The 27,983-nt window shown below is 46.5% G+C and overlaps 2 protein-coding genes across 3 annotated transcripts; both read left to right on the top strand.

Annotated features, from left to right (window-relative positions):
- The first annotated feature begins 1,058 nt into the window (after nucleotides 1–1,058).
- LOC118253634 (regucalcin) lies at nucleotides 1,059–13,951 on the top strand. Of its 2 annotated transcripts, XM_035558184.2 has the most exons (7): nucleotides 1,059–1,164; nucleotides 1,375–1,539; nucleotides 3,487–3,669; nucleotides 4,922–5,137; nucleotides 6,475–6,606; nucleotides 12,517–12,671; nucleotides 13,502–13,951. In XM_035558184.2, the coding sequence occupies exons 2-7, from the start codon at nucleotides 1,377–1,379 to the stop codon at nucleotides 13,550–13,552; spliced, it is 900 nt and encodes a 299-aa protein (XP_035414077.1). In that variant the 5' UTR covers nucleotides 1,059–1,164; nucleotides 1,375–1,376; the 3' UTR covers nucleotides 13,553–13,951. The 2 variants fall into 2 exon arrangements, with proteins under 2 accessions (XP_035414077.1, XP_035414076.1); XM_035558183.2 differs by lacking the exon at nucleotides 1,059–1,164 and having other exon boundaries at nucleotides 1,281–1,539.
- A 3,837-nt stretch (nucleotides 13,952–17,788) lies between these two features.
- LOC118253595 (regucalcin-like) lies at nucleotides 17,789–26,727 on the top strand. The gene is made up of 7 exons (XM_035558108.2): nucleotides 17,789–17,911; nucleotides 20,469–20,637; nucleotides 20,975–21,157; nucleotides 22,849–23,064; nucleotides 24,332–24,463; nucleotides 24,651–24,805; nucleotides 25,960–26,727. The coding sequence occupies exons 1-7, from the start codon at nucleotides 17,789–17,791 to the stop codon at nucleotides 26,008–26,010; spliced, it is 1,029 nt and encodes a 342-aa protein (XP_035414001.1). The 3' UTR covers nucleotides 26,011–26,727.
- Nucleotides 26,728–27,983: the final 1,256 nt, after the last annotated feature.

Raw genomic sequence — 27,983 nt, 5'->3', positions numbered from 1 at the left:
GTTGCAGGTGTAAGCATCTCTCGCTGGTGATGTCAGGAAGATATTGCATGAGCCGTGCACATCCCAAATGGCCTTGTGGCATGCAAGGACACCAGGAGAGCAGCAAACGTGGCTGAGCTTTTTAAAAAGTGGCAATTGAATTTCACTGTACTTACAAATTATCAATTAATTCCTTTAATTTATTCATTTTTTAATACCTCTTCTTTCCTTGTAAATTGTACGCAAACAAACAAAAACCCACCAGCTACTGCAGTACTTTCTTTCTGGATGTGTGTTTTCTGTGCTGGCAGGCAGTACTAATGCGCTTGCCTCAGGTCTGAGATGAAATCCTGCTGTGTGTTACATGACACCACAGCAGGGACAGAAAGAGAAAAACTGATGCTTAGCATAGACTGCAGTAATGCTACACAAGCCCATAAAATAAAAAGCCAAACTACTCAGGCAAGATGACAGTAGGCTGATAGGCAGCGCATCGGTGTTACACTGAGGGAAGCCTGCATGAAACACGTCTTGGTGAGGACGTGTTGCCCGTCAACTTCCCAAAAAGAAAAGCAAATGGAGCCGAATGAAAACCAAGATGCGAGTGCCTGATGCATGGATAGAGGTAACCCAATAACTGCCAGTAGGAAGATGATTTGTGAGGAGCTGATGAAGCCCGTAATGGGGGCTGTGGCCAGGCTGGAAGACCTGTGTGGGTGCCGCTGGTAAAGCGGGGCTGCCAGAAGGCCCAGAGCCCGGTGAGGGGCAGGCTGTGGAGCAGCCACACTAACACTGGAGCTTGTGGAAAGGAGCAGCTGGCATTGCCAGGAGCCACGGGACACGCAGCACCGCCAGCGGAGCCATTTTTATATCATGGATCTCTCCGGGGGCGACTGGACCCAAGCCAAAAGGTAATCCACCGTGTCACGGGGCGCCGGCGCTAGCACAGCCGGGCACCCCAGCCACAACACCCACAGACTCCCCAGGGCCACGGAGCCCTGTCGTGATCCCACAGCCCCCATGGGGCCGGGGGCAGCCTCAGGGCCTCGTGTGGGGCCGCGGGGCCTCGGGCCGGGCCTGCGGAGCCCCGGGGAGGGCCCCGGGCCCCGGCGGAGCGCGGCCAGCCCCCGCCTCCCGCCCCATAAAAGCGGCGGCCGGGGCCCGCGGGCGCCCTGCTGGCTGCAGGTAGGGCCGCGGCTGGCGTTTCGCTTTATTTTCTACTTTGTTTTTTATTTTATTCCTAACGACGACGCCCCGCGGTGGGTGGGAGGAGGAGCGGCCGGGGAGGGCCCGGTGAATGGGGGGTGGCTGCGCGGGTCCGGGGCTTTTTTTTTTTGGGGCGGGGGGCACAAAACGGGTCCGTGGTGAGCAACCGTGCGCCGTGCCGCCCCGCAGGCATGTCGTCTGTTAGGGTGGAGTGTGTCGTGAGCGGCGGCTACGGCATCGGGGAGTCCCCGGTGTGGGACGAGAGGGAGAGCGCGCTGCTCTGCGTCGACATCACGGGCAGGAAGGTTTGCCGCTGGAGCCCCGGCACCGGGCAGGTGCAGGCTGTGCCCCTGGGTAAGGCGCTGCCGGGCTGGTACCCGCTTTCTTCTGTAAGGTAACAGCGACGGCAGCCAGAGCCTCGGTCATTTATTTGTCCCTGAAAGGAGTAGGCGCGCTAACCCGTGTGAAGAAAGAGCCGCAGGTTTGCTTCTCGGTGTGGTGGCGTAAATGCTCATCTGTCTCAACGAAATTCCTTAAGTACTTTAGTTACTTGGCTTTTAATATTTCTATGATTCTGCATTTTCCTCACATTCAGTACCTCTTGGTGAAAACCCCTGGCTTTTGCCCACCCGTAAACTGTTCGCATTATCCACAACAAACTGATCCGGACTTTCCGCCCTTAAAATTATCCCAGATACCAGGCTCCGGGGAAAAGGAGGCCTGATTTTGTTGTTTCCCAAACTTGCTTCCTCTTACCCTAGCCGAAGGAGCACCCCCTAACCCAGGCCTTCTCTCGGAGGTGCAGTGCCTTGTGCGTGGCCTCTCTGGAGATGCAGAAGGGATAACTGAACAGGGCGAGCTGAAGTAGCTACTTCTCTTTTTTTTTTTAAACTTCCTTCAATTTTCTCTGTTTAGTAATAAAACAGTGATAATTAATAGCTGTGCCTTTGAGAACAGCGTGATTAACAGACATAGGAAAAAAAAAAAAGAACATCTGCAGAGTGCCATGTGATTAAAATAGTGGGTTCTTGTCCAAAGTGGGAAACGAGAGGGAAGTGACTCGTCACTGAAGCTTACGGAGAATTATGACAGCCCCATGGTTAGCAGTACCTACACATGCCCTTTTCTGCTCCGCAGGGAAAACACCGCTAAGCACATACCCGTGCTGGGGGGAGACCTTATGGTCACTTTTCTGCCCAGCATAAAATGGTATTGCAAAGAAATCCATTCCTGTGGATGCTGCTTAACAAAGCCCTCTGCAGGCTGAGCCAGGCACAAGGGCTGGTATGCTCACTTATGCTGCATTTGTGCAGTGACCGGGGGGGTGGCCGTATCCATCTTTCCAACCTGATGCACCCCTTCCCCTTGTGGTGCTGTGTTGTGAAGGGGGAAGAGGCACCCACTCGCCCAGCGTAGGTGAGCCCAGACCACCAGCAGCCTCAGCAGCGTGCTCACACATCTCCTGTGATGCAGTTATCCAAGTTAAACCCAGAATTAGCGGTGCATCCCAGCTGCTTGGGGAACTGTGTGTGTCCTGACAGCTGTCCTCATGCATAAGCACGTATGCGGCTGGGCAGTGCCTGCATTGGATTTCTAACACAGAGGTGTCCTGCTAGGGCTGCACAGCAAAGGGGCAGCCCAAGCCACGAGCAAGCAGCAGGAAAGGAGCAGCTACTGTCATCAGCAGCAATGGGTTAAGGGGGTTATAAGCATTAGTGAAACTATTACCTAATTATACCTCTGTAAAGCTATAAATGCAAGTAATGTTATTTGTCTTTTTTTTTTTTAATTAAAATGTTGGGGATCAGTCCTGTGCATATTCCTAAGTCTTGTCTGGTAAATACTATCCCAGATTTTATTGCTCTATTTAAAGTTGTTACTCCTTACATTATACCTGATTGAGGCTTTTACAGAATTACGATCTTCACACTCATTTCTTTCTCTCTCCGTCTCTCTTTTTTTAAAAACTAATTCCTTTATAATAACCTGCAATTGAGGTTTTACTGCATAATAGTGTAAACTAACCATGGAGCGTTTACTAATTTTCTGCTTTGCTTTAGCCCTTGGAAAGCTCTGCCACTCCTCAGTGTGTTTTTGGTGCTGCTAGAGGCATGTCTGAACTGCACAGCATCATGACCTGTCGCAGTGCAGTTTTGTTGATAGAAAAGTAGGTTGTTTCTCATGCCTGTGATCTCACTGAGTCCAGCGTGAACTGCTTGCATGTCTAAAGTGAGAGGCAGCTGGGCAGGAAAGAAATGTCTTCACAGCACATACCTCTCGTCCATTGCACCCTGTTTTTAGATGCCCCTGTGAGCTCCGTGGCTCTTCGGAAATCGGGGGATTATGTCATCACCCTGGGAACCAGGTTCGCTGCTTTGAAATGGAAGGAGCAGTTGGTAACCACCATCGCTCACGTGGACAAGGATAAACCAAACAACCGATTCAATGACGGGAAAGTGGATCCCGCGGGGAGGTATTTCGCAGGTATGCTGGGTCTGCTGCCTTTCTCCTGCTGCTCCCTGCTTGCCCTGCTCCTCCCCTTAGGTTTTACAGACCACATGCAGTGATCACTTGTAGATGCAGTAAGCGTTCATTCCTAGTTGACATATATATATAAATACAAACTACATAGTTCATGTATATATTCATATTTGTAGCTTGTAGATCAGATTTTTATCTTCAAGCAGAGTTTAATCCCATTTAGAAATGCATTTGTATCACCTGGCCAACATCTTATCAGGACTATTTTTGTAAAAGGAGGCCTGCTATTAGGAGCCCACCTAGTTTCAGGCACTGACCTTGTCTCCTCCTCCCTGTTGGTGTACTGGCTTTGAGTGCTGGTAAAGAGCCAACAGAAATACTGGAGAAGAGAAGGCTCAGGGTATCTTATCCATGGGTATGAGTACCTGATGGGGGTGGTGGTAAGGAAGACAGAGCCAGGTTCTGCTTGGAGGTGCCAGTGACAGGACAAGAAGCAATGGACATAGAAATTAAGGAAATTGTGTTTAAATGTAAGAAAGCTCTTTTACTGATCATCTGTTAGGATGGTCAAACAGTGGCACAGGTTGCCCCCAGAGGCAGTGGAGTGTCCATCTGTGGAGGTATTAAAGACTGGCCACGGCCCTGAGCAACCTGCTGTACCTGACCCTGCTCTGAGCAGGGGGTGGGACTGGATGATCTCCAGAGGTACCATTCCACCTCAGCCACACCATTATTCTCTCTCTCTCTCCTCCTGTTTTTAAAAACACCGTTCTGTACATCTGCTGTGTAGTTAGGTCCCTGGGTTTACTTTAACTTGCTTTTACAAAGCTTTTCAAGAACCAGTCTCAGCTGACAACCTAGAACCACAAAGATGAGATTTGTTTTTGAAAAGGCTTTTGCAAAGCTAGTTCTTAGGGAGGAGGAAACTTTTTGCAATGTCTCTTCTATATAAAATGTTCAGGTATGTTGGAAGACAAATGCTGCCCACACCTTAATTTTTGAGTGACCAAGTAAAGCATTTTGCAGAAGTCACACTGCATGCCATTTCTGTCACAGTTCAACAGACAAAACAAAGACTCTGTGTTGAAATCTGCTAAGGGCAGCACTTCTGAAATCTGCCTTTCTCTTTTGTTTTTAACTCAGTTTCTTCCTTGATTTTCTGAAACCCCCCTTCCTGCTGCCTTCTCCTTCTCGCAAACCCTGGAGAGAGCCCACTCACTCTGAACATGCTTTCCTCCCCTTTGTCTCCACACAGGTACGATGGCTGAGGAGATTCGACCTGCTGTGCTGGAAAGAAACCAAGGCTCTCTGTATACACTTTGCCCTGACCTCTCCGTAGTGAAGCACTTTGATCAGGTGGACATTTCTAATGGGCTGGACTGGTCGCTGGATCACAAAACCTTCTTTTACATTGACAGCTTGTCCTACTCAGTGGATGCCTTTGATTATGATCTCCAAACTGGAAAAATTGGTATGAATCGTCCTATTTTAAAATACGCACTTGTGCTTGAAGATTGTGGTGTTAGTTTTCATGCTGGTTATTACCAAGAAGATGAATTATGATCTGAGATTTGAGAGCACTTCTTCAGAATCCTCTGTAGAACAAAGGAGCAGAAGCCATATCAAAACTCATTTGTGCCCACATAGGCTACCATCTCAAAGTAGTCAGAAGCTGTTGCTAATATTATAAAATATTTAAATTGCATGATAGAATTTGAGTAGTAGTCTGGAGTACTGTTATTAAACATGATGTGTATCTGATCTTCCTGTGTAAAAAGGACAAAGTGTTTCTTGTTAGATTTTGTAGATGGTTAGATTTCTGTGGCTGCATGAGCCTGTCTTTTGCAAAACCTCTGCTAGGCTTCTTTAGATTTTTTTTTCACCCTATTTTGTTTTTTAAAACCTAAGCTCTTAAATAAAGATCCTGCAGACAGAGCTAAGCAACAACTGGAGAGCAGTAACTCAAAGCTCTTCTTCCTTCATTTATTTAAAACAAAACAAAACATGCCCTTAAGGGCTTCTACAAGCTTGGGCAAAAGAAAATTCCAGTGACTTGGACTAAGAAATTGCTTTTAAATACATGGGCTGCAGAATTTTGCTTTAAAAGAGCCCTGTAAATTTCAAATTTAGTTAGCTTTAACAGTATGAATTCAGAGTTATTTTAGGTATAGCATCTTGTCCTGATGTCTCTGCTATGTTTTTAGTTTGCAATTGAATTTTTCTTTAGGAAGTGGTGTGGTCCCCCCTTCTTTTTCTGTGGGCAATCTGATAATCCCTAGGAGCACAAGGGAAACTCATTAAAAGTATTGCAACATATGAGAAACATTGAGGTTGTCAGAGCATAAAATAAACAATGTTGGAAAGTTGGTTTTAATCTTCTTTAATAACAGTGGATAAAAGTTCAGATAGAACTATTTGTTTTTAAGTTGACAGTGTGCCTTTGAAGTTGATGTTTTTCCTAACTCTCTGTTTATATAAACTCTCAGTTTATATATCTGAAGGTCAGCTTTGTGTTGGAACAGTGATTATTGGCACGTTCCAGCAATCTGTTTGAAAGTCTTTTCTGTTTGAAAGTTCAATTTCTCTGACTGGAAGCAACCCATACTTCAAAAAATCCAATCTGCTTTTAGAATACATAGCTCATGTTCTGAATATATATATATATATATATATATATATATGACGTTGATTTATTCAGTTACTTATTTAATATTGTAAGTAGGGAACATGAGTGGTACATTAGAAAAGAGCATCAAAAAAAGGAACTACGTTGCGTAATTTTGTCTTTTTTTTTTTTCTATCTTGCAGGCAACCGTAGGAGTATATACAAACTGGAAAAAGAGGAGAGCATTCCTGATGGGATGTGCATTGATACGGAAGGCAAACTCTGGGTAGCTTGCTATGATGGTGGGAGAGTGATTCGTCTTGACCCAGAGACAGGTAAGTCCTTGCCAATGGTGGACTTGAATTCTGCAGAGATTAAACAAAGAAAAAAGATGCAAGGAGTAAGGTTTTTTTTTTTCTTCCCTCAACACAGAAATGGTACGAGTGTTCTTTTTAAATAATTATTATTTTTTTCTTTATTTTTTCTTTTTATTTAGCAGTTTTATGTCTCTGCTCCTAAAAGTTAGCTTTGTAAATAAGTCTCCATTGTTCCCAGCCTCAGTTGTGTTGGAAAAGATAAAGTTGCTGAGAGGGATTACCATTACATGTGCAAATTGTTTGAGTTAGAATAGAATAATTAGTTGAGTTGGAAGGGCCTTACAAAGATCATCAAGTTGAACTGCCTGACCACTTCAGGGCTAACCAGAAGTTAAAGCACATTACTGAGGGCATTGTCCAAATGCCTCTTGAACACTGACAGGCAGGGGCAGCAACCACCTCTCTACGAAGCCTGTTCCAGGGTTTGACCACCCTCATGGTAGAGAAATTTCCCTAATCCCAGCCTGACCCCCCCAGCACAGCTCTGTGCCGTTCCCGTGTGTCCTGTCACCAGTGCCCAGGGAGCAGAGACCGGCACCTCCCTCTGCGCTTCCCCTCCTCAGGATGCTGCAGAGAGCGCTGAGGTCGCCTCTCGGCCTCCTTTCTCCAGGCTGGGCAGCCCAGGTGTCCTCAGCCTCCTCACAGGACGTGCCTTCCAGCCCTTCTACCAGCTTTGCTGCCCTCCTCTGGATGTTTTCAAGTTCCTTAACATCCTTTTTGTGTTGTGGAGCCCAGAACTGCACACAGTATTCAAGGTGAGGCCGCACCAACACTACACAGCATATACTGGTTTATCTCACAGCTGATAGTTTGTCCAGCTGCTGTGAGGGACGGTATCAAAGGCCTTACTAAAATGCAGAAAGATTATATCCATCGCCTTCCCTTCATCCACCAAGCAGGTGACCTTATCATAGAAGGAGATCAAATTACTCAGGCAGGGTTTTCTCTTCATGAACCCATGTTGACTAAGCTTGATAATAGCTTTGCTCCTTAAATACCCATTGATAGCACCCATCTTCTTCATGACTTTTCCAGGGACTGAGGTTTGACTAACAGGTTTGTAGTTTTCCAGGTCTTCTCTAGTACCCTTCTTGTAGATCAGTATAATGTTGGCTGGCTTCCAGTCAGCAGGGACCTCCGCAGCCTCTCAAGACCCTTGGTAAATTGTTGAGGCCGGCCCAGGTATAACATCTGCCAGCTCGTTTAGCACTTTGGGGTGAATCCCATCAGGCCCCATGGACTTAGGAACATCCAGCTGATACAACTGGTCCCTTACAGTTTTGGTGGCCACAAATGGAAAGACATCGCTCCTCCTGTCACAGTCCTCCAGCTGAGGCCACCTACTGTCACCTCTCCCACGAGGCCTTCTCTATTCTCAAACAACAGGTTTAGGAGGGGCGCTTTTCCTCGTTGGCTCACTTGAGTACTTGTGACAGAAAATTATCTTCAGCGTGCTTTTGGAATTCCCCAGACTTCCTTACTGTGGCAGTATGATACTCCCAGTTAATGTCTGGGAACTTGAAATCTGCCATAACGATGAGGGCAATAGATGCAGAGACTTCTGGTTGCCTATCAAATAGCTCACTCATGCAGTCATCCTGGATGGGTGGTTGATGGTAGATACCCATGATGACATCCTTTTGCATCTCTCAAAGAGTTAGCATCATCTTGCGTCCAGCGTTCACCTTATTGATGATAACTGACATGGAAAAATATGGATAAGCCATGAAATTGCAAAGATGACTTAAGCCATTTCATGTCTTGCTTTTTTTTTAGCATGGTGTTTTTTTGGGCTATTTAACTAAAGTTAATACAAGTCGCGCATGCCACTGATGCCAGCAACATTTTTTTATTGTTGAAAATTATTTACATGATAAATTTTGCAGCTGAAATCATAAAAGTATATTTAATAGACTCTATGGCATTTTATCATTCCCACAGTAATGTGTCTTGGGCACACCCAAGACATTATTGAGCCCGTCACGTGTTGCTGCTCCCATTTCAACGTTGGTGGTCTGCCAGGCATCATTTAGTCTGGGTATAAACACTTGCAAAGAGAGAGAGACTGCACCACACTGTCTGCAAGGGGCCGGTGGGTGAGAATGGGAGCTTGGTTTTGAGAGATTCCAGACAGCACAGGCTGCACCGAGCTGCATTTGGGGTCTCTCGAACCCAGGTCCTGCCCTAACAGAAGTCATGGGGTTTTGTGAGGCTGCCGGCTCAGGGATGCCAGCTTCCCTTGGTGTGTTCCTCTTCCATCCACAGCACACTGCAGACCCCGGCACACGTGTCAGGCTGCCACCTCTCTTCCAAATTCTGCAGAGCCTCTTAACTGAGGCTCAGGCAGTGTTTTTCCCATCGCCATTTTATTTATACCCATCCAAGGCCCTGCCAACCTGTGGGACTTCCTCCTGTCCTGCAGAGCCTGCTCCACAGGCCTGGTAGGATGAAGCTTCAGCTGGGAGATCCCAGCAGCTCTGGGACCTGTTTCTGGTCCCTCCTCCTAGAGGGCAGAGCACACCTGGGCAAGCTCCAGCAGCCCTATGACTACCCTCATGGAGCAGTGGGCTTTACCATTTTCCTCCCTTGTTCCCTGTTTGTACCTTTTTCCTTGTAGGCTCTCACCTTTTTTTTTTTTTTCTTTTTCATTTTTTTCCCTTTCCTGCTCCCTTTTGGAGGGAGGTAAGGTGTTTTTTTAGGGGAAAGCTAATAACAGTAGTGTCCATAAGCAGATGCATAGGGAAGATGTAAGAGGGAAAGTGGGGTACACAGCCTAATGCTCTCCCAGCTTCCTCCTGTTTTCATCTCAGGGTCTTCCTGAGCTGGATGTGGTGTCTGGTGCATCTCTAACTGCCAGTGGATTTCTCATCCATGAACTTGTCCTGTCTCCCTTCAACCATGTGAAGCCCTGAGCACCCATGGCGAGCAGCAGCAAGGAGTTTCACAGGCTGCGTGTCCATGGCAGAAGGAGCCTTCTTTCTTTTAAAGTAATCTGTAAAATCTGCAATTTGCAGAATTCTGAGGGAATTGTAACCACTTAGGGAGACGATCCAGACAGGTTTGAAGATAACTCCATGAAAACCTCTCTTGCAGCACAACAGCTAGCAAGCACAGCTTGAATGACTGTCAGATACATCCAGTGATACAGAGCTCAGCTGAAGCTTGTGAGGGATTTTCGGGTCTCACTGATAGCAAAGCTTGGATTATATTTATAGGAGGATGGGCAAGGCAACGTGTTTGTTTGGCATCTTTTCTAAATGAAGGCTCTGAGGGTCAGGGTGAAGTGGCTTTTCAGTTCGGGGCTTCTTTAGCCTGGATGGCTGCCGCCCTGGGATTCAGGCTGTGCTGCAGAGAAAGGCTGTGCTGACTGACCCCACTGGCTGTGCAAAGGGCTTGAAAGGGATGTCTAACTTGCATGCTGCCAAGTCTTCTCGTACCTCTGGTCACGTCCAGTGAACTTCTAGTTTTATGAAAGCGTGCCTTTGAATGAGGAATTAGATATTTTCCAGTTCTTCCTCACCGGTGTGTTTCATATCCCTCAATTGTACGGGGTCTAAAGGATTTGCTAAGTTTCTCTCATCTATAGGTACCAAGCACTGGTAAATACTTCTTCAGGTGAATTTCAGGGCATCCAGGTGCAGATTTTCTTGCATCTCCACGAAGATGTTGCTCATCTCAGAGTTTTGTAAACAATATCTTCTAGGCTGTCTCTGCTGAGACCACTCTGCAAGCACAGTCAGGGTCTCTCCCCTTATCCCAGGGGCTCATGCCTCTTCTCCTACAGCGCAAGTTTTCTCTTTCTGAATGCCATTCTTGCTCCTTTCTGCCCAGACTTGCTGTCAGCCAATTTCTAGGGTGGCCTCTGGAGTGTTTTATAAGACACCGTGTAACCCATATAGCCATGTAATCCTTCTACTTCCAGCTGACTGGATAACCACAAAGTGCTGCTGGTGCCAGTTGGCAGGAGCATTGTCTTGGAACTCGTTTTGGTCCTCGTCACTCCCAAGCAACGGACAGGACTTTCTCCTTCCCAAGTTTCTATATGTTTTGAAAAATTTGCTCTTCTTAGGGGAGAAAAGGAGGTAACCAGATAGGCCTATAATCTCTGACAATCTAAGCACCATTACACTGATTGTGATTGTGATTTTTTTTTAATTTTTTAATTTTGTTTTTTACTTTGGCCATTGTGGGTGGGTCAGTGCCAAATAAGCTTGTTATACATCAGGAATCCCAGAGTCAGACTTCCCTGGCTATTACATACAAGAGGCTCTTTCACCGCTGCTGGCTTGCTATTTTCTTTCATTTATTTTGGAGTTGAAAGCAAAGCAAATTAGAAGTACCCAGCCCATGTGTCAGGGCATTCAGCAAGACAAAGACAATTCCATTCATCCTTCCCAGTCCCGTTTTGGATAGACTGGTTACATTCCTTCTAGCAAGTAAAATGGCTCAGGAGATCTCCCTTAGTCCTGCACCATGTAACTTTACTGCAGCTTATGTTGCACAGCCAGGCTGTCTTCCCACACCAAACCAGAGCCCAAACTGTCCATTGGAAGCAGCAACCCCAGCTAGGTGGGGTCTGAGCCAAAACTGAGCCGGGACTGCACCAACAGCTCAGTAATAGGGCCCTGCGCTCACCCGTGCTTGTGCCCTGCTTAGTGATCTGGTACAGGTGAAGCCATTTGGGCTGTGCTTTTGTACATTCACTGCAGTGCTGCTCATTGCAAAAGACCAAGGCACAGATTGTTGGGTGAGGCAAAAGGTTTGGGGCACATAAAAGGAAAGACAAGGATACTTAGATAAACACGCCCTAGGAAATAATGCCCAGCTCTGGAGAAGACCAAAAACTTCTCATAGGTGTTAAGTGGACCAAACTTTCCATTTTCTTTCTCATATCAAAATTCCCATTATCAAAGTTTCTGTCCCGTCGTTTCAACATGCCGTTGACCAGTTAGTTGCTGTAAAGGGACCAAGCCTTGTGCACACATAAATGAGGGGCCAGGGAAATCACATATTTTGTATGTGATCACATATTTTTGTATCCATGTGCTTTAGTGTATTTCCAGAAAGAGAAAGTCAATTGTAGGTAAGTAAAGCAGGCATAATGGGTACAAGCCATTATTATATTGCCCAGGTTTGGGAGGAATTGTAGAAAAATTTGCTTTGAAGCATCTCAGCAGTCTTCTGGTTGATGCCAAGGGCAATCCGTTTACTGCTGTCATTAGGACGGTAGTTATTTGTTGGTATAATAAATGCATAATATTGTTTATGGTTGCACCGAGTTTTTTTGTAAACTTCAGACGTGTCCCATGATCCCTATTTTATGCAAGCTTAATTTGAAAGGCTATTGAAATTTCAAGAAAATCTAGGAATTAATCTTCCCTAACTTCAGGCGGTAGAGGCGTAGTGAGAGTTGCACGAGCTCTGCTCGCTCCGGGCTTCCTTTGTAGTTAAAATAGAGAAGTCAGCAGGTCTAGGGCGTGTTTCATGTGACCTGTTTTAAGGAGGAATTAAATCCCATTTCCATTGCCTGTATGGGCAGCCTAGATGATGAGCTCAGATGTAGATGTCTGTGCTGTGGATGTTAGCATTTAATTAGAGGACACGCTGGGTTTTGGGGCGGGATTCATTTGTGATAACTGAGATTGAAACTTGTCAAGTGATACATGGTCAACAACAATGTGGTTTACAGAAGTCTGCCTTCTTTGTCGCGGTGCTCATCAGTATGCTGAAGCACAGCATGAGACCTCCCTAGGCCCTGGGATTCGATTTTGTGGAGCACCTGGCTCCACATTGGTTATTCGCAATAATTTGTTTAAATTCCTTGCTGTAAGTAGACAAACAAGAAACAGCATGAGTGTTTTTCTCCAGGAAAAAGAATCCAGACTGTGAAGCTTCCTGTTGACAAGACAACTTCCTGCTGCTTTGGAGGAAAGGATTATTCAGAAATGTATGTGACTTCTGCCCGTGACGGGATGGATAAAGAGTGGCTTTCGCGACAGCCGCAGGCTGGTGGGATTTTCAAGGTGAATGATTCTTTTTCCTTTCGTTTTGGAAGGCCATTCTTTTCCTCCTGCGCTTAGACAACAAATCAGTCGGAGTGGTGGGAAGGGGGAGGAGGGTGGCTGTTAGAACGTCAATAATACACGTTAAGCTATTCTTCATATTTTTGGTTCCTGTTGCAGAAGGAGAAATTTAAATGTGTTTAGAGATTTGAAAATGCTTTTTGGTTTGAAATTTTTAACTGGTTACATCCATAGTAGCAGGTAGAATGGACCAAGAAGTGCCCTGTAGGTCCTGCAATATGTAATGTGCAGTATTGTAGCTGATACTGCAAATTTTCTATGCCATCATCTCTTTCTACGGCTCCCCCTCCCAAGAGAGAGTTTTCTGTTTGTTACAGGAAGAAGATGGTTTGTGTCCTAAACAATGGCAGATAAAAATGTCCGCTTTTATTTACTCTCTACTTAGTTTTAACTAAATTCTCTCGTTAAAAAATGTCACTTTGGTATTGTTTTTTTTAAAGCCCTAGTCTTCCATATAGGTACATACCGATAGTTACATTGTAAAGCGCAGAGTTAAGGCTTAGTAGTATCTGAGAAGAGGCTTTGGGGGAATGGACCATGGACTGAGGAACAGACTGTGGCCTGTGATTACTTAGCTTTAGAGAAGGAGCACAGGTTGAAATTCCAGGCTGCGATGAGCTGCAGTATACAACATACAGTAGTATGTCAAGTTGGACACGGTCCTTTTCTAAATTAAAGCATGCCTGGTTTTGAAAGAAAAGTGAGTGTTTGGTAGTGGTGACTCATTGCATTTATCTTTTTTCTTCCCGTCTTTTTTTTTTTTTTGATAGATAACTGGGCTAGGGGTGAAAGGAATCCCGCCGTATCCATTTGCAGGTTAATTGCACACTCTTCAGAATGGAGTCCAGAAGACTGACTTAAGCAAGACAAATCAGAAGGTCTTATGTGGGTGTTCAGCATCTTTTGCTTTGAAACCATGACACGATTACACTATCTCATCAGGAAAGGATGAAAAACTAATGAAATACATGGAATATTTTAAAACTGATCTTTTTTTATTTTAAAACTTTTTAAACTCTATTACTTTAAATATCTAATGGTATTTTTTCTGTTGTGGTAAAAAGACTCTCACCCCAATAAACTATGGAATATTGTAAGTTTCTTCTCTAATGACATAATTTGCTTCAGTATCTTTTCTTTTTATTGTTTATTCTCCTGTTTCATTCGCAATTATAGTATATTGATTTATTGATTAAACTACTTGTAGTGACTCTTTTACATATTTTTTTGAGTTTCTCATAAAATATCCATTTTTCCCATGATGTTTCCAGCAGCAGAAACATCAATACTGATTGCTGGGCATCTGCAGCTTCCTTTTTATGTTGCAGTTTTACAGCCCTCAGCTGTGGTTGTGCTTAACTGATCTGCTGGAGCCCATCGTCTCTCCCCACCACGTCATTACGTTGCTTATTTTGTTTCAGATAAAACCAAACCTTTGCAATTGAACCATAACTTTGCCCATCCTTGGAAGATCTCGTCCTGTTTTGGGGAGACCTGTGGTGATAAAAAGTATCAGGTGTTCTTGGCCACTTGCGTTTTAAATAAAACCTTGCCTGCACATACCTCCCTCCCACTGGAACAAACACTCCCAGAGCAGCTGGCAAGGCTGGAGCCCATGTGCCCAAGTGGCAACTGCTTCCAGCAATGTGCAGGAAAGGGAAGTTTTATTGTAATTTCCTCACAGTATCTTTTATAAATGGCAGCCTTGCTGGATTTCTTTTTTGCTGGTAACTTCAGGCTTGCCTGTGCTGAAATGACTGACTGAATCTCGGGTTGTAAGCTGCAGATTTTGCTCTCGACATGCTATATGTCCCCGTGCTTGTGTACTGTCACCTGCAGGTGAAATAGCAGTCGGTTCTGATTCTGCCGTGTGAGCTTAATCCACCGACTGTGAACAAGAGAGCCTGCAGCTGTGCGTTTTCTCTGCATCTAGCTCCAAGAATGGGCACACCGTGGTTTTCCACTGTGTCTCTCCAAGTCTGTTGGAGTTGGCTTCTCTGTGCTGGATCTGCTTGTGTCTCCAAGCACCCTGAGCGTGCAGTGGGTGACTCGGCAGCTGCCTGGCTGCTGGATCACACCAGATCCTCAGTGCTGCTTTCGACCAAGGGGCGTGCAAGTCACCCTTTCCCCTCACTAAAGTGTGTGTGGGGTAAGTCTCAGCTGCTGGAAGAGCAGGAGGTTTAAGCAGCTCACTTCAGGGCAGGCGAGGAGCAAGGTGATGAAGGAAGCTGGGGCTTCTTCAAGTGTCCACCGTGCCTCCACTCGCTTTACATGTGGCAAGGTAAACTCAAAACAGAGTAGAGTGAGGGTGTATGAGGTGAGGGAGACGGAGCGTGTGGCTAATTTAGGGCTGTGATCTCCGAAGCCATGAACCTAGCGATAGCGGCAGCTCGGGAACTGTGCCGTAGGGCAGTTGTGGTTGAAGGCTAATGGATGGCCGGAGATGCAGCGGAAAATAAATAGGCACAAGCACAAGTAAGCTCCCTGTACCCTTACTACCATGTTGCAGAGGTTCCTGCACTTCAGTTTGTATCTCTCGGGTGTCTGACTCGAGTCTCATGACGGAGCACCCGATCCCCAAACGGGCTCAGCAGCTGCCGCTCCCTGGCCTTTCCCTGCCGCCTGCCGGTTCCCTCGATGGGGAGGCTTCCCGGCTTTTGTTTAATCCCTGCCTTATTAGCGGCACGTACCTCTCTGAGCAAGGACTTGTGCTGATTTAAATTGGGGTTGAGCAAGAGCGCAATGACAGGAGAAGCTGTATCAGGAGAAGCAGCTGCTGTGCCCTGAGGGTTTTTTTTCATCCTCGTGACCAAAATCTATAGTCATAGGTGAAGCATATTTATGCCCAACCAACCCAAATAATCCTTTGCAGGCAAAAGAGCTCTACCTACATAAAAGCAGGCAGCATCGACTGCCCAGGGAGCTCCTACTCTTCCTGACTGAAGACCAGGGAGGGACCAGGTCCTTCCTACAAAAGGGTGAAACCACAAGAAGATAAGCCTTCACTTGAGTTTTGGGCAACGCCATTGAGTGGGCTATTGCCAGGGTGAGTGGCTACACCTGTGCCCGTCTGGAGTATTTTAATAACCGTGTCTTCATTAGCTCTAACCTTGTCTGTTGTTGTTGCCAGGAGGGTGGGAATGATAGCTGCAGAAGATGACTGTCTGGCTGAAGGATGGCTTTAAGGGCTGGAGACGGTCAAATTATACGCAAAGTAAGGTTTCCAGAGACAGAAAAGTTGGGCTGGAAGCTCAAGAGAAGAAGCTACAGAAGGGTAATCTGGGGAGCTGTGGAAAAGGAGAGGGGTGACAGATTTAGTAGATACTTGCATGGTGGCGGTAACAAATTCAGCGCTGTTGTCTGAGTACATGCCTGTAGGTAACAGAAGACAAACAGCAGTATTTAAATACTGCATTAATATGTATGGCGCGCTAATGCGCTGATACACTCCCCCAGCTGCGCTGCTGGGAGAAACTTAGGGACTATAAGAAGCAGCAGGAACAGCGGCACCAGAGGAGCGCGAGGCAGCGGGAGAGGAGCGAGCCAGCCCAGAAGGAAGCACCACCGAGGGCTGGGGAGCCCTCAGACAGAGGTACAGGGGCACGTGGCCGCCGTTGGCCAGCTTTGCTCTCAATTTCTGCTTTGCAAACCAGCCAAGTTAAAACGGGTGAAGTGCATGGTGATGTAGGCTCTTTGAGTTGAGGAAATTATTAAAATAATGACTGGCTGGGTAAGAGTAAGTGTGCACCCGTTGCTGCAGGTTTGCACTGCTTGTCCCCAAGGTCCACAAAGCCTTTAAGAGCAGCCTGCAGGAAGGCAGGCATGGGGGATGTCTAAATGGCAGGTGGGGTGGGAGGTGCCATACCAGTAGACCAGGAGTTGGTGGGGACGGGAATCAGAAAAACCCAAAGAGATGGTGCAGAACGGGGTGGGATCTGCACTCTGCCTGGCACGACCGATGGGGTTGCCTCCGAGCTGCTCGCCAGCAGGGTGGCACGCAATGTATTTTTTATTGTGGCCAGGTATTTCCTCCCATTGCGTGACTTGATTTTACTCCACCATGGCATGTGGTGAGGAAGTAACTCAAGTCACCTGAAGAAAAGAGTTGACTGGGAAACACGGTTTTCTCCATTAAAATTCCTTTAGAAAAAAATGCTTTAGGATGTATTTTGTAGGAAAAAAAAAAAAAAAAGATGGCTTCTATTTTTTTCCTTCAAAGTTACAATTTAGGTGGAAAGAAAAAGTGTAGAGCACTGGGAAAAATGCTGTGAGGGTGGGCAGAGAGAGAGGGGCCGTGCCAGCAGCCTGGGTGGCAGCGCAAGGGCAGCCCACGGCTGGTGCTTACCTCGGGCACGGCCGCTCTGCCTGAAACGCAGGCATTTGGCAAGGATTTGGGTGGGAAGGATTGCCAGCTTTTTGACGAGAAATGCTGGAGTTTGGCTTAGGGCCGTAGGTTTTTTAATCTCTGCATTTGACTAGATGATGACTATGTCGGGATAATCCTAGGTCAAACGCGGTTATTTGCTTATCTGGGAGAAGCTTTCATGCCGTGAGCCACGTGAGCACCAAATTAAAGCATTTGCTCGATTCTCACATGGGCAGAGAAATGCGTTGCTGGTTTGGGACGGGCCCTGCCACCACCCCAAGCCCGCCGGAGCTGCGGCCGCCCGGGCTGGGCGCCTCGCAGGGCAGCCGGCGGCACGGCCGGGAGCAGGAGCCAAGGCTCGATGGCGATAGCACAGCTTCATCACGGGAATAATTTTCCCTCACTGTTCAAAGCGACTTGTGCTACAAAACCCTCCCCTGTGTCTTTTATCAACCTGCCCTTTTTATCATCCGTGACGTTCATTTGCCCCTAAATTTGAGGAGACCAGGCTAACCCCGGGGCACCCGCGTGGTGCGACGCCTGTTTTCCTCAGCTGCTCTCACGACAGGAGAAAAGCGCTGAGCCAGGGCTTTTCCCTATCACATGCTTCGCTGCTGGCACCGCTAGCCGGGCTGTTCAGGAGGGGCTTGGTCCGTGCCTCTGTCTCATCGCTCAGCTGACTGCTGACTGAATGGGAAGCGCAGCAGGCTACCTGCTCGCCGCAGATAACATCAGCGATTGCGCGTTGTTAGACGGCTCCCAAAACAGCAGCCGGTTTCATTGGACCGGCGCTGGAAAAGAGACACCAACCCAGGTCTCGCAATACTTTCCTCGGCAGGTGTGTTGTTTTGGTTAGCTGAGGAGTTTCGCATTGGTGCCCTATGGCTTGAGAGAAATATTCAGCTGCTGGACCGAGGGGAAGTTGTGCTTAAAATTCCTTGGTTTGCATGGGCTACTGTTCCCTATAAATGCATTGAAAGCTCTAGCTGCCTCTCTTCTTGCTGAAAGCTTCAGCTTGAAATTAAAAATGAAACGATGTGTGCTGGCACAAGAGGGAGAGAGAGAAACAGCAAAGAAACATTTAATGCCAGTCATTCGTTTGTGTTTTACATCTGTCTTAGGGGTATCACAATTATCAGGTTGTGTCAAGATCAGTTTTTAAAGCAATGTGTACTGAAGATGGGAATGGCTATTTTCAAATAATTACCAGAAAGATATATATTTTTTTAATTTTTATTTTATTTTCTTTCGGAGTGGATATTTTCACATTAGTTTTTCATTCCTAGCAGGAAATATTCTTCTCAGCCTCCAAATTCTGACAACTTTAACTTTTTTTTAGTTTAACTTGGAGAACGTGGCAGTGACACCCGTCAGCCATGTAAGGGCTTTAGGCGTGATTCCAGGAGTCTGAAATGCCAATAAAATTGTGAAAAGTGGATGCAGCCAGGGTGACCGTGACATTTTTAGCCTCTTGTATTTCTTCTGGGGAGAACATGGCAGGATTTGGTGGTTTCTGCTTGGAATTGCTATGTTTTTCCTGCCTGCACACTCATCTCTGATGCATCGGTGCTGTGGCCAACAGGCTGAGAGGTGCTGCACAAAAAGGTGCGGGGCAAAAGGACGCCTCGAGGTGATGAGCCCGGGGTGTTTTGAACAGCACTTTTTGGGGTAGGTTCATCACTGGTGGTGGGACTTGGTGCCATATGAAACAGCTGGTGGTGAGGTGGGTGCGTGCGCCTTGGGACGGGTCTGTGAGTCAGTGCCTTGTGGTCCCTTATCTGCTGGTCCCTGCTTTGCTGCAGCAGGAGGTGGATCCCATGGAGGTGAGCGTCTCCAGGCTCTCCAAGTCATGGCTCAACGACACGGTGAGGTCAGTATTAAAAGTCTCTGAGTGTCAGGTCAAAAATATTGCAGCCACATGGCACCAAACTTCAGCCCCGCAGAAACTCACTCCTCCAGCTCCAGCATGGCTTAACAGGTTTTAGAGGGTTCATTTTTGCTGGCACCTCGTGACGGCCTCATTTATACTTCAGAGCTAATGTTACCTGAGCCTTTCTATGCTGGCGCCTGGCCGTTGTGGCTTGTGTCAAAGCGGAGACCCAGAGACGCTCAGCATATATTGTGTATAAATGGTATGTAGACGTGGCACTTGGGCAAAAAAAAATGATGAGGTTGAGAAACTACCACCCCATACCATAATGCATGGGTGCAAAATCACTTCCTAGCCTGTGTGTTGGCTTTGCGGCCTCAGTGTGTTCTTCAGACACTGTTTTTGGGAGCAGGTGAATAGATCTGGGGGGGAAACATCAAAGCTGGGTTGTCTGAGCCTTGCCTTGTTGTGCAGAGAGCAGAGCAGTCCCCGGTGAGCATTTTCAGTCCTGGTGATTGCTGGCTCTTCCTGCTTACTTTGAAGCATATTAGTGCTAATTAATTATGTGCAAATCTTATCCTTGGCTCACCTGCTGGGAAACAACGCCCGCACTGAAACAGTAAGCTATAGGAAGAACACGGTGTCAGGAACTGGCTGGCTCCCAGGGAATCTCCCTCCCATCTCTGGTGGGCGGGTGCATCTCCATCAGTGCTGAATGAGGGAGCCACGGAGGCCCCTTTTGTTTTGTAACAGCTGAATTGTGGAAGTCATTGCTCAAATTGCAGGTGGGGCCAGCGCCAGGCAGCGGCCGAGCCCCGAGGAAGCAATATGGGGTGATGTGGGGCAGAGGGATGCAAACAAGATGGATTTTTGGAAAGGATCTTGGGGAGGGGATCAGCCCCCTGTGGGAGCAGGGACCTGGTATGGGAGCTCCACAGCGCTGACAGCCTGCAGATGGCATTATGCAGAGCATAATTAGTACGTCTGCGTTAATGAGGCAGAACTTTGCTCTTCTGTGATGAGGCTCCCCCCCGCCCATGCTCAGCTCCTTCCCAGGTCCCCTCCCGCAGTCTGGGGGCATCACGGGTCCCCAGTCATGGCTTGGCATCCCCAGGCAGCCTGCAAGCCTGGGAGCACGGCAGCATCTTAAAAACCCTGATGCTGAGGGTGGAAAGTGCCCTGAGTCAGTGTAGAAAGCTCACGTGGGGAATACATGTGAGGTGTGACAGTGCCTGTCTTCTGGGCTTTCTCCGGCACTTCCCGCCTGAGAGAGGTTTGCTCAGGAGGAGCCTTGGCTCCCTGAGCTCAGCCGCAGCCCAGGAGGTGCTAGGGTAGGGTAAGAAGAGAGGCCACAGAGATGTCACAGGGGCCTCCTAAATCACTCCGTTTTGTGGGATTTGGGGGCTTGCCATTCATAAATTCCTCTTTTAAGCTTTGTCATTATGAAAAATCCCCAGAGCGAGAACTTTTCATTCAATCTGTTACTGACTCTTCCCCTCAGGCCATGTCCTCCTCCATCAGAATTGAACCTGTTGTGAAGGAGAAGAACAGGATGGGAGAGTGCCCGGTCTGGGAGGAACGGGAGGACGCGCTCGTCTACGTCGATATTAACTCCCAGAAAGTCTGCCGCTGGAGCGCGGTCACCGGCGAGGTGCAGAGCGTGTCTGTGGGTAAGGGGCCGCTGCCTTCAGGGCTATTTGCTGCTCCATCTCGTGAGTCTTCCCCGTGTCTGCAGAGGGAAAGGTATGGTCCTAAGGGCTGTGTCTGCCCAGAAGGGGGAGAGAGATGGAGAACACAGAGATGGCGAGCTGTGCTCCTCAGGGGAGGAGGACATTGCAGAGGCGACAGTCCACAGAAATGTTGGCCTTGCTCTGTTCACATTAGCTCAGCCTTTCCTCGGCCAGGGATGCCCTGGTCAAGCCCGGATGCCCTCGGTGAGGTGGGGCTTGGTAGGGCCCACTGACAGACCCGGAGGTGCCCATCGTCTCCCGTCCCTCTCGCCTGCAGATGCCCGCGTCAGCTCGGTGGCACTGCGGCAGTGCGGGGGCTACGCCATCACCCTGGGGACCAGGTTTGCCTTTCTGGACTGGGACACCCAGGCGGTCACCACCATCCTCGAGCTCGAGCAGGATAAACCCAACAACAGGTTCAATGACGGGAAAGTGGATCCAAAGGGGAGGTTTTTTGCTGGTAAGTCGCTAGCAGAAATTTCCCCCGGAGCAAAGAGGAACTAATGAGGGTGTGTTGTACACAGTGCACTTTCTTCCATGTTCTCGGTTCCTTTGTTGAATTCCCCACAAAAACCACTGCCGCCATTGTGAGCCATCTTGTGAGTAGTGTGCTCAGCTGCTGCTTCAGCCTCCAGTCACCCAGGAGAGGAGGACAGGCGACGCTGGATACTTTGATCTAGATGAGGGCAGAGGCTGCCCAGAAGGGCCATCAGGCAGGAAGGCTCTGCTTCTACTTAGCAGATGGTATTTCCCAAAAGTCTGCCTGTGCAGGCAGTGGAAAGCCATCAAAGGGCTTATGTGGGTGGGAAGGTTTCTGGAGGAGCAGAGGAGGATGTGGCTCCTAGACCAAAGCAGGCGCTGAGGCTTGCAGCCTTCAAATGCAAACCCTGCTCAGCCCATAGGACATGGTGCTGGCAGAGCGAGTGGGGCTTTTGCCACTGGCTGCAGCGCAGACAGGGACCCCTGAGGTTTTCCTCCCATACACGCTGGGAACAGAGCAACTGATGTGAGTGAAAATGGCCCTGCCAGCCAGCCACATCTTATTTCAAATTTGCCAAAATCAGCAAATTCATTGGGCTTCTGGTTGTGCTTTAGGGCTCATGTGTCAGTAGAATGAGAACAGGAGAGAAGTTAAAGTACACCTGTTTGTACACCAGTGTGCAGTAGGTCAACGATTTCAACAGTGGTTTTGGCCAAATGTTGTAAAACAAACTCAAGAAATCTTATAAAGTGGGAGACCAACAGAAACAGATTGCCCCAACTGAAAGAAAATTTCAATGTCTCCTCCAGGGGTCTTAATATATTCCAGAGCTCCCTCCTTGGAGAAGGGTGAATCTATAAGATTCACTTCCGTAAGAGTGAATCAGAAATTAAATAATGAATGCAACACTGAGGCATAAATTAATTTAAAAATTTATCTCACCTCTGTTGTTCTTTACTTGCAATTTACAGCACCTGTATTTTAAGGTCACAGCCCATTTAAATAATAAAAGTAGCCTATAAACATCAACAACAAGAGCATATGATACTTGCCTACATCCTTGCTTCCTCTCATTGTGAGCAAAACCTCAGCTCTTGGCGTCTTGTGGCTTTCTTTGTCTTTGGTGCCTACGACTGAAACCACACGGAGATGCAGAAACTCGTCCTGCTGTTGGCCAGGATCACTTCCCCAGGAGCATCTGCTCCTGGCCTGTTCCTTTTCTCCATCTCACCAGTCTGACAGCACCGTGTTGGTCCCATTCTCACTGCCATGAAGAGGGCATTTTTCTCCTCTTCTATCGTTCTGCTGCTTCCTGTGGGGCCTTTGCCATCCTCGGGTGTGTAGGACCTCTCCAGGCCCATTTCTGCAAAATGTCTGTCCTTGCAGTGGCTCCATAGCTCAGCTGCTTTGGCACTGGGCAACACCTTGGGATGGAGTTGTTTTTTTTTTTCCTATTTTAGTCAGCCTGGGAAATATAAACTATTGCACAGAGGCATTTACTATCAAATGAGTAGTAGGTCATATCATGTAAGCTTAAAGAGAAGCATAGCAACAATATCTGGTGCTAGGACTTCTTATTGAAAGTTAAAGGTTTCTGACAGAGCATGAGGAAGTCAATCCTGTGGGAGCAAGCTGCTGCTTCTTAATCAATACTCCTGTTTTCATTTCAGGTACAATGGCTGAAGAGACAGCGCCGGGGGTCCGAGCGAGACGACAAGGGGCTCTCTATACTCTTTTCCCTGATCTTTCGGTAATAAAACAGTTAGACCAGGTGGACATCTCCAATGGTCTGGATTGGTCCCTGGACCACAGGACCTTCTTTCACATCGACAGCCTGGCATACGCTGTGCATGCCTTCAGCTATGATGTGCACACTGGAAAGATCGGTACATGCACTTTTCTAAGTTTGGTGACAAGTAGCATTTTTGCTCTTTCTGCAGCAAGACCTGGGTGTGTAGTATGTTGTGATTTATCTGACAGATCTTGTATCTGGTTACAGCTTCTCAGCAGGCTGACCGTGATTTTTCTCAAATTTAGTTATAGTGCAGGTGTATTTGGTGAGCAATCTTCTGACAGTCCTTCAGCTTTGACATTTTCACCTGGATAGATGGCTCATATTTAGACCTGTCCAAGGAGTTGCAGGGACGAAGCCATTTATACCGAGAATTAGCTTCTGTGTTGCTGTTTATTCTCGAGTGCCACCTACTGGAATGCCTCAACTGTATTCGCTTCATAATTGCAAATACTGAATGAACAAATGCATATCACAGAAATGTATCTAAAAAATCAAGTTATCATTGTGACTGAAGCTTCTCCATTCTGAAGTTAAGGTTGCCTGCAGATGTTTGGCAAATTTCTCTTCAAGTCTTTTTCTGGACAAAGATTTTTTATCGTAATATCTGCAAAAAGGAAATTCAAGTGAGAGTGCAACTGATGTAGCCTCATTTTAAAACTGGAGTATTTTTGTGCTGTCTCAACCTCTTATACTCCATAGGAATTTAAGTGGCTGAACTGCCTTTCCTTATACTGTAATCTGTGTGAACTTGGTGAATTGATGGGTGAAAACCATACAAAATAACTGCAATTACTCAGATTTCTGTTTTCTCCGCTAAGATTTTAGGAGATAAGATTTCTAAAGAAGATATAATGCAACTTCCCTTCTCGAACACAAAATCTTGATGAGGACGCACTCCCCGGGCTTGGCCCAGTGCTGGTGTCTGTATTTTTGGGTGGCGTGGTGACTGCAGGGCCTGCACCACAGCCAGCCCACCAAACATGGTTCCCGGGTCTAGTCAAAACAGGGGGCTTTGCTGGCCATGAAAATAAGTCCATTTCTTGATCTTTACCCATGAGAGATGCCGTTATCTGTGGATTGCATTGCCCACAACAAGATGCTCAGGCTGCCATGAGCAACACAGCCCAGGGGAAGCGGCTGCGCCTGGGAGGTTTGTCACGTGGACAGGGCCTCTGGTCCTCGCCCCTTGGTACAGGGCAGGAGCGCTCAGAAATGCCGACAAAATATGAATTTTACAGCACATTTTTCTCACAGAACACGAGCTTGTCCACTGGCAAGAGCGGGGAAGCAGCCGGACGGGGACCTGCTAGAGAGCTGGTGGCAGCCCAGGTCACCCGGCTCCGTGCCTCTGCTTGCAGCCTGCCCCAGGCTCGTGTACCGCTTGGAGGAGGAGGAGGGGATGCCCGATGGGATGTGCATTGATGCTGAGGGGAAGCTCTGGGTGGCCTGCATCGACGCCGGGAGAGTGATCCGTGTCGACCCGGAGACGGGTGAGGCCTGCCCTGGTGGCACCTTGTTTGTGGGGACATAGCCTGAGTGGCTGGGGCTGTGTCTGGATGGGGAAGGCCTTCCGAGTGCATGCCACAGCCATGACACCTTCACTAACAGCAATTTCACCTTTGCATCCTCCCTACAAAAAGGGAATTGGGAAACAATTTTTTATTTTTTTCCCTGCAGGAAAAAGAATCCAAACTGTGAGGCTGCCGACGCCGAGGATCACCTCCTGCTGCTTTGGTGGGAAAGACTACGCAGAGCTGTACGTGACGTCTGCCTATGATGGGCTGGACGAGGCCACCCTCATGAAGGAGCCCCACGCGGGAGAGATTTTCAAGGTGATGGATATGACATTATTTTTTTTTTTTGTAAATCAGACCTGTGAGGCCTCACAGCTCCTATACTTGCATGGCTGTATAGCATATTCTGTAATACACTGTAAGGAACTGGGTGTCACTCCTGTTTCTTACTATAATTTTATCAGTTTCAGAAATTTCTTTCCCTTAAATCTCAGTTTTCAGTTGTGCCAGGATATCTAAAGATTTACATCACAGATTGCTAGTTTAAAAGTTAAATGCTTACATTCACCAGGGCAAAACATTGCATCCCCATCCCAAAATTTCTGGGACTTTTTTAGTCTGTTAAAAGTGGGTGCTACCTTTTAAATAATTAATAACTCATATTTTTGTCTAGGGCTCTTCAAGCCAAAGATTTTTTCTCTCATCATTTTGCAGTCCATTAGCAAAAAGGGAATTGGGAGAATAAAATGCTCCTCTGAAACAGCAGTTACTGTCATTGAAAGTTGACCATAGCATGAAAGGGTTGGGCTGTTAGTGAGGGGAAATGGAAAAAAATTAAACTGTGTTATCAGTTTGGCAATAGGATGAAGACATGTTCCAGGAGGGATGGGGATCTAATCTGGGATCTGGGAACTCCTAATTGAAAGGGCATCCAGAACAGATTTCCCATGGCTGAGAACTGATAGATCTTTCAAGTGGCCAATTTTAGGAGGCCACAGGAAAACTAATACCAAAAGATCATTATGAACCTTGACATTTTTAAATCTCTGTTCCTCAGTTCTTCAGCTATAAAAGGGAATTGGTATTTTCTAAAACTCACATTTGTCTTGTATGGGCAAAGTAATTTAGAAGTTACTATGGCTTGTTTGGATAACACAGAGCTACGCACCACATGTAACAGTCACAAATACTGTGTGAATTAGCAAAAGTAATGAGTGGTGCTTGATAATCTTGAAGATCTTAACGGTAAATGTTTCTAAAGGACTCCATGTAACGACTCTTTTTGGGTTCTTCTTGAAGCAGGGGACCCTTGACGTAGGGACAGGTTACTATGATATATTTTTGTACATTTGAATGTTTCCATTGTGCTCAGAGATTTATCTCCTTCCTTCCCTCCTTCCTTCCCTCCTTCCTATTTTCCTCTCTCCTTTCTTCCCTCCCTCTCACTTTTTTTTTCTCTCTTTGTTTAACAGATAACAGGTCTGGGCGTTAAAGGGATCCCCCAGAATTTCTTTGCTGCTTGAACGTTAACACTAAATAACAAAAATAACAACTGAGAAGTGCTTGCATCTTGTAGTAATTCTGACAAGGAAAAGTCCAATGAACTACAGAATTTGTCTGTGTGAGGATTTCTAAACCCATGTTTGAGAAGGTGATTGGAATTGAAGATATTGCTATACGATAGGTTGGAGAGGTAAAGTTAATGTGTTACATTTTGATATCTGTTGTGACTTCACATAAAACGCTTCAAGCTCAAGCTTAGGGTGTTTTTGAGCTTTCTGACGGCCAGCTCTGGATTTTTGTGTCCGTGTTGTTCCTGAAGCAGATCTGACTCCCGGTTTGTCTCTTCATGATACAGTGATGGAGCAGCAATGATATGGCAGATTTTAATACATATTTTGAGTGTGATGCCTGGAACTGGACTGCTCCTCTGCTGTGGAATTTCCCCCATGGTATTTTCTTAGTGATCAGACTTATTTGTAGTATTCAGGCTCCAATTTTAGATCCTTGCTGGCCTGCTTCCATTTGCTTTGTCACAAGTTTTTCTGTCTTGTCTTTAGGACACCATTTATGCACTGAAAATAAACTATGCAGCCATATTTAAAAGGTGTCTATGGACTTTTTTGCTCTGCATTCAGTTATGAATGCAGAAAACATGGTGACCACACACGGTCAGGATGCAAACAGGTTGTGAGCTACCAGGATGGCCTATGACACTAAAAACTGATGCTCCATAGAATTGTCCTGGCAGAGGTCACATTCACGCACAGCCATGGACTTCCCTTTGCTTTCCATATCTTCTTATTGAACGCACAGCTTATTTCTTCCTCTCCTGTTTCAAGTCTTTACCTGCTTTTTCTTCCTTTTCCCTTCAGATTTTCTCTTTCTTCTCTTCACCCTGAGTTTCTATCCCCACTTAGAGTAATCTCACTTTTTGTCAGCTTTCTTGTGTCTCTTTGTGGTCCGTATTGCTCAGCGTCAGGTATGAAACCCTTGTCCTTGCCTTCAGTGCTGTGCATATCTGCTCAGGTTCCTGGCTTCATTACCCTCACCTCCTCTTTCTTCTCTAGGAGGGTAAATGTGGCTTATTGACATTACTCCCTCTGCCAAAGATGTGCAGGGTTTTCTCCCACACTAATGGTTGCACCAAAGCAGAGACTGGCTTCTCAGGATTCATGCAGAAGACCTTTACCCTAACCTTGCTTCTTACATGGAAAATAGGATTACACTTAAAAGTGAAGAAAATTGCAGCATTTGAAAGTGTTATGAGCTGAATGAGACTGTTAAAGGCACTACCTAGATGTGGGAAGAGGAAGTTTTGCATTTAAAAGATTGTCTGTTAAACAGAGGCAGTGTTATTTGTAGTTTGTGAATCGAACTAACTCTTCCTTCCAAAATTTTCAGATAGAAAATTGAACTTTCCATGGACTAATCTCTGAGCTGTACGAAGCCAAACTGAAATGAAAAAAACAAAAAACAAACAAACAAAAACAAAACAAACAAACAAACAAAACAAACTTCCAGTTTCAAGAAGAAATAAGGAAGGTATCAGTTTGGCAACGCTTGAATTTGATGGGGCACTTTCAGTGCACTGGGTCCAGGTGCTCAGCTAGTTACTTCTGCCAGTTTGGTAGGCTGTTCATTTTAAAGTCTTCTGTCAGAAGCATACACTGCTTAGTTATTATTTTCACTGAAGTTATTTTAACAACTGTAGTAGATCTTAACCTTAATGTAGGCCATCATGATTTCAAGGAAGTTTATTTTTAAGAAACTTGTATTCAGAAGTTAAAGCTGAAACTGGTAAGAGGCAGTTTTGGGAATATTTATTATAAGTTTTATTACTTTTGCTCCAGGAATGGAAGAGAGATAAGGAGAGATCAGTACTTTTGGGTGTCGTACTGTGAATTCTTCCCTATCATTCAATATTTGTCAGGTATGATTGTTTTCTTCTTTTATGCTACCCTTCATTGTAACTCCAATAGCGTCTGCCAGGAGC

This window comes from Cygnus atratus, chromosome 1, assembly GCF_013377495.2.
Source record: "Cygnus atratus isolate AKBS03 ecotype Queensland, Australia chromosome 1, CAtr_DNAZoo_HiC_assembly, whole genome shotgun sequence".
Taxonomy (NCBI): domain Eukaryota; kingdom Metazoa; phylum Chordata; class Aves; order Anseriformes; family Anatidae; genus Cygnus; species Cygnus atratus.
Note: the sequence above shows the minus strand (reverse complement) of the source record. Positions and strands in the feature narration are given on the sequence as shown.